The sequence below is a fragment of the Schistocerca gregaria genome, chromosome 8 (assembly GCF_023897955.1).
Source record: "Schistocerca gregaria isolate iqSchGreg1 chromosome 8, iqSchGreg1.2, whole genome shotgun sequence".
Classification (NCBI taxonomy): Eukaryota; Metazoa; Arthropoda; class Insecta; order Orthoptera; family Acrididae; genus Schistocerca; species Schistocerca gregaria.
The window spans coordinates 54,004,314-54,010,313 of record NC_064927.1 but is presented as its reverse complement, the minus strand read 5'-3'; the positions used below and the strand labels follow the sequence as shown (position 1 = coordinate 54,010,313).

The following is a 6,000-nucleotide window of genomic DNA, read 5'->3' as shown; positions in this document are numbered from 1 at the left end:
CTTTAATTTTACTCAATGATTTGCCGTCTATTACTACGAACTGCGCCCTTGCTGACAGGAAATGACGAATCTTCTGACTGGTTTGATGCTGGCTGCAATGAATTACCCTTTTGTGCCAACCTCATATCGACTACCCATAAAAAAAAGAAAAAAAGTTAAAATGTGTGTGAAATCTTATGGGACTTAACTGCTAAGGTCATCAGTCCCTAAGCTTACACACTACTTAACCTTATTTATCCTAAGGACAAACACACACACCCATGCCAGAGGGAGGACTCGAACCTCCGTCGGGACTATCCACATCAATAACGTGCTAAGCTCCACAATCTTATTTATCAATATACTTATTTATCGATCAGTTAAGTGTGGATTTTTTTATAACCTCGTCCTTGTGATTCACTGGGTTACAGATGTCTTGTCACAAATTTCTTTCAGCCCACGTGGATTTGTTATGTTTCATGGCAGAGCTACCATCAGGTACGAGCAACTTTTCATAGATTGTGACAACACCGTCGATAAGAGAGAGTAAGGCATGGAGTGTGATTTAGGAAAGTGCGCAGAAACGTCTCTATAGTGCGTGAGAAGTAGAGCACGGAGGCACTGGCGGACTCAAGTGCCGAGGATGTGGTGAGGGTTCTTCTCAAGTCTGGACCGTGGTCTGGGCATGAGACCCGTAACAGTGCAGGATTTTAATCTGTTGAGAAGTTTATTTACGGCTGTCACTCTACGCTAGAGTTACACAGTGAGAACCCTAAGGCTGACGACAACATTTCGATGGTTTTTCACCGACATTTTCTGATTATCTTGGTGAGAGAGGCAAGTTGTCACCTGGCGGTCATTACTGGGTAATGCCGTTACGTTTGATTTGTTAGAGTCATTTATTTTTGTATACGTCAGTGGCATGCGCAATACGTACATTTTGGAAACATGCTTGATTCATTCACTGAGATTACTTGCTGTTGACAAAAGAATGGCCACGGTACTCTTCTTATTTAAGCTTACATTCACGACTGCTCTGTTCTATCTCGGTTTCCTTTATCCGACAATACTGGTGGAGCGTTTATGTTTATACACACCAGTCTGGGTAACTTCGTATTGGCCAGTTGACTGATGCGCTCCTCGTATAGTTGTGGGTTGCCTTCATGCAATGAAAGGCCAGCTGTTCCCGCAAAGCAGAGCAACCACACCAGAGCATCAGTCTGTGTCTTGAATTGTATGTTTCTGTGATTGCGTATTACGCGATTTTTCACTGTTGTGAAGCTGTTTTCACAGAAACAGAAGTAGTGGGGATAACAAGCAAAACAAATGATTACATTATTACTCTGCAAGGAGCCACAACAGCTCTCAGTCCCTTATAGAAGATTATTCAAAACTATCCTTGAACAACCTCGATGTTATCGTTGGAATAGGGCTTCACATTCATTTTCTTTAGTCGTTTTTGACACATCAAAATAGTAGTTTATCTCATTGTACACACTACAGTGCAAGAGCTGTAGTTTATCTCTTATCATATTATTACTCTTGAAGTAAGGTTTAAAACTTATCGAAGCTGCTTTAGCAGCCGAGGCTCCACAACAGACTCTGTACTGACTCTCCCAGCCAGTTACACGTCAACAGACATTGCTAGCGCTGAAAGAATCGGTAAGTGACACTTATAATATCTGGAAACGCTGTGAATTAATCGCTTGAGCCTTTAGGGTTTCAGTGTTGCATTTACCTATTGACTGACGAGGCACCATAGACAACGGAAACATTTTCTGTTTCGTTATGTTCATATTAAATAACGTATTTAGCTTAACATTTTGAAAACGAGAATGTGACAAAGAGCAGAAATCAGAAACACAGTGAAGCATAACTCATCGCTGGGTTAGTTATAGTAATCTAGAATGGCAGCTATGGAAAGTACATTGCACAGAAGACATATTGTAAAACATTTACGACGGATTTTTACTGTGCACTCCAATTTAAAAAATATAATAGTGAAATATACGTAGGTTCAGCATTCAGTTAAAGATTCTGGTCATGAACCATGAATCATGGTAAGTTCAGTCACATATTTTTACACGCATTATACAAACAGTCAATAAATAGGCTGTTTAAACAAAATCGTAATAGTATTTCCTGAAAGTGCAGAACAGAATACCTCCAGAATATAAGCAATATTTTTCAAAATTAATAAAAGAAAATCGCAAGACATTTTTTAATTCCAATATTTACAGACTGTTGTCCCTTTCCTGCTCGGTTTATCATGCCACAGACAACATAATTTCTGTTGGCAGATGGTTTGCTGCGAATCGAAGATGATGGAAAATTTTGCTGCCGATATTTTGTTACCAACAGATCTTTTAACATAAGAATCCTTTAATTGTTGGCGATATTAACAAATCCTAAAAAGAGAATAGTGTACACCGGCTGTACAGAACGAGAATGCCGTCCAACTGTGCCACGTGATTACGTCACAATTGTTTACGCGTGTTATTTCGCAAATGTGTGCGAGAAAAGATTATGCGCATTCCAGTCGGGAGAACACTAGCACGGCACCAAATGTTTCTCGTCGCTGGCCGACAGCGCCGTGCCAGAATAGCCACGCTTCCGACAGCCGTCTTCGTCGAGAGATGTTCACGCAGCAGAGAGCCTGCGCAATCGCAACGAAGGACAGCCGGAAAGACCTGGGCCCCACGGCTGCCGCAAACCGACTGACTGCTCGCTGCTGTGTGACATCGCGAGCGGGTTTGGGTGGGGGGGGGGGGGGGGGCGGCCGTGGTTGGCTGGGCGGCGCGGCCGCGATGGAGGGGTAAAGGAATCCCCGCGTCAGCGAGAAAACAGGTGAGCGCCGCAATGACTGAGTCAGACGCCCCCCAGTCGCGAAGCGAACGGCAACCAGCGTGAGACGCCACAGAGCTCGTGCTAGCTGCGTCCACGTGTTCAGGGAGCTTCAGTCCCCCGCAGCGGTCCTGGCGTTTCTAACGAGTACTCGCTCTGCTCAGTCCAGGGTTCCTCGCCGTTGCGGGAACGCGTACAGCTCAAACAAAAGGAGCTGCGGATCGTTTCAGTCTACAGAGCACGGCGGTAAAGTTCCATCAATCCGCAGTGCCGTAAACACTTAATTCACCATCGGCTATAACTAAATTAACTACTTGCTACACCCTCGCCTTCGCTGGATCTGGGATTATAGCCCAGTCCAGTCACCGGGGTCTCCAGAACACTTGGGCATCCCGTGTACTCCCTAGGCTAAAGTGAGCGTCGTTGTCCGCTACGATGAAAGTACTACAGGAGGACGTGCTGAAGATAGAAGATGCGGACGCCTGCATCATCGCCAAGGACCAGAACGGCCTGCTGCGGCTCGGCGTGTCCGCAGCTGGCGAGTCTGACAAGTAAGTAGCGCCAGCTTTAAGAGACGCCGGACACTTCGGCAATCCAGCTCTCTGAGTTTCTATCTCTCGTTTCAATCTCATAAGCGGTTCTAGCCGTAGAATAGCGTTTCTGATTCGAATACTTCCTCACGTGTTGTAACATATGGCCTACTGGCACAGCAGTCTTCGTGTTGTGGCTGTCATTGATTTGTATGTAGAATAAAAGCGGTCTGAAAGTAATGCTTAAACCAAACTATCAGAATCAAGCTGCTTCCATATTGAAGAGGGCTTACTGCCTCCAACGAATACACGCACAGCGTGCTCTGTGATAATTTTCACTTAAACAATTAAGGGTAAACTGTACGAAATATGGCTAAAACCGTTACGAATGCTGTCTTGTTTTTGATAACATCTACGTATATATTATGGGTTTCACTTCGTAAACCAATATTTGTCTATGTGTTTGAAAGTAATATAACGAGTTCCGAATGTCTTATTTTTTCCTTGATATCTGATCGATCAATAATCACGTACACAAAAAGTTGCGGTTGCCAGTGGAAAATGTACAGCGATGTGGCGTTTCATTACTTGGTTACCTCCGTAACATATGTGCCTTGTTGCTACCTGTCCAAAGAACTACTTTCTTCCCTAACTTGTAGTATTACATTATTTCAAAAATATGCCTGCAAGTCACATTAAATTCAGGCTGTTTTGTACGTCTTATTTAGTTTGCACATTGTCGTGGCAAGTGTTTCTTATTAGACCGACAATTGTGGCTCAATCTGAATAGAGATAGTGTAGAAAAACTGTGGATACGTATTTATTACAAACAAGTTTCCCATGACAATGTCTCGCCTCGCGTGTTCTGTTTGTAAAAGTGATACTTTGAACAGAAATGTATTTCTTTCTGTGTGCTGATGTATGAAAAGAACTCACGTGTGGCATTGCTGAATTTAGAGGGCAGTCGTGAGTGGTCATTAATAAAGAAAACACCTCACAGCTCTTATATTATAATCAAACAGTACACTGAACAGTAAATTACACATAGTGTCAAATTCCAACAAGCTGCGAAAACTCGCAGCAAGTTGTCTAGGGCACGGTTGTGAAACCCCCCTACATGTAGGCGTTGCTGCATCACGCATTACGCAGGCAAGCAGAGCAATGGTCGTGTAGACAAATTCCTGTGCGTAGGTCGAGCAATATGTTTGGGCCTACTTGTAGACGTGCATCGTACGGCCCTGCTACAGCGTGCACGCAACTGTATCACGCACACTGACTTAAACTTCGGTCTGGACGTACAGCTGGTGATTAAAGTGCGAGCGAAGCCTGAGAACCGGCCCTCACGTGTAGACACCACCGCGTCGCGTTGTTACGTCGGCTGCTACTGCCGCGCCATCGGCAATCGATATCCTCGCTACACCGTGCGCCACGCTCAAGCGCAAACCGGCTTTCCCTTTCGTTACGATTTCCCTCTCTTTGTGTTCCACAACGTACGGTTGTAACATGGGGAAACAGTAGAACTCACATCGCTTCCTGAGGTAAACTGTGTCCATGTGGGGTCCCACAACGTCCAAAATTTCTTGAAGCAGCTCTTCTTTAGGAGGCAACTCACTTGACTCGCTTTGGGAGGACGGAGGTTGAGATCTCAGTCTGGTTACTCATATTTCGGTTTTGCTACGGTTTCCCTGAATCGCTTAAGGCAAATCCTGGGACGGTTCATTTGAACTGGACGCGGCCGGTTACCTGTCCCGTCCGTCCCGACATTGCGTTTTACCGTTAGTGACCTCGTCATCAACAGGATCTCAATCTTGGTCTTCTTTCATTAGGGGGTTTAGATTGAGTAAATCGCCTGTCAGTAGCTGCCTACCACTCTGATGGGGAAAAAATGCGAAAATAAAGCATTTACAGTTTACACACACACACACACACACACACACATTGGTAATACACGAATAGCGAAAGACTGCGAACTGTTGTGAATAACTTCAAGGAAGACTAGATTAAGTGTCTGTGGTTTGTTTACAAATTTAACATTTCTGCTGGAAGCCTATGTTAAATGTAATCCGTACAAGTACGCACATTCATGTCCAATAACGTTTTCTAAACCTGGTTAAGAGAAAACAGCGTAAATCAGTCAGCTGAGTTGACGCTTGCCAGTGTTGGTCTTGAGAACGGCCACAACACCAGATAAGTCTTAAAATTTCTGGTAAAGTACGGTGCAGGAAATGCTTTAGCCGTATCGAAAATTTATTGCTCAGTTGTACCAACAAGGCATTAAGGATACTGCGTCTATTCCACCAGCTAAAATATTTCCTCACAAGAAGAGAAGTATTAACTTTTCCTTCTGTAATATTTATGTATGTAGAAACACTGCGAGTGGTTGATTTCGAAGCTGACGCGCATCATTCAGGAGAGGCCCGCAATCCCGCACATCTAGGTCTGCATCGCCACTTCAGTCCTCCAGCTAACGAACTGTGACTGGTACCGAACGGCTCCCCGAGTCTCATAGCAGATTCTGTATATCTGCCATCATCGATTATGCTGCCTTACAGTAGCTGTACGCTTGAACTCAAGTACCAGTAGTATAAGAATTACAGTCGCAGAAAACATTTGATAAATTGCAGAGAGACAAGCCAAACATGATTTT

At 44.2% G+C, this 6,000-nt stretch overlaps 1 protein-coding gene across 1 annotated transcript in view; it reads left to right on the top strand.

Annotated features, from left to right (window-relative positions):
- The first annotated feature begins 2,796 nt into the window (after positions 1-2,796).
- The window catches only part of LOC126284649 (dual specificity protein phosphatase 14-like), an 89,605-nt gene continuing 86,401 nt past the window's right edge, over positions 2,797-6,000 (top strand). The window contains exon 1 of the mRNA XM_049983737.1: positions 2,797-3,374. Within this exon, the coding sequence (XP_049839694.1) occupies positions 3,259-3,374 (116 nt within the window). The 5' untranslated portion in view covers positions 2,797-3,258. The remainder of the gene's footprint in view (positions 3,375-6,000) is intronic.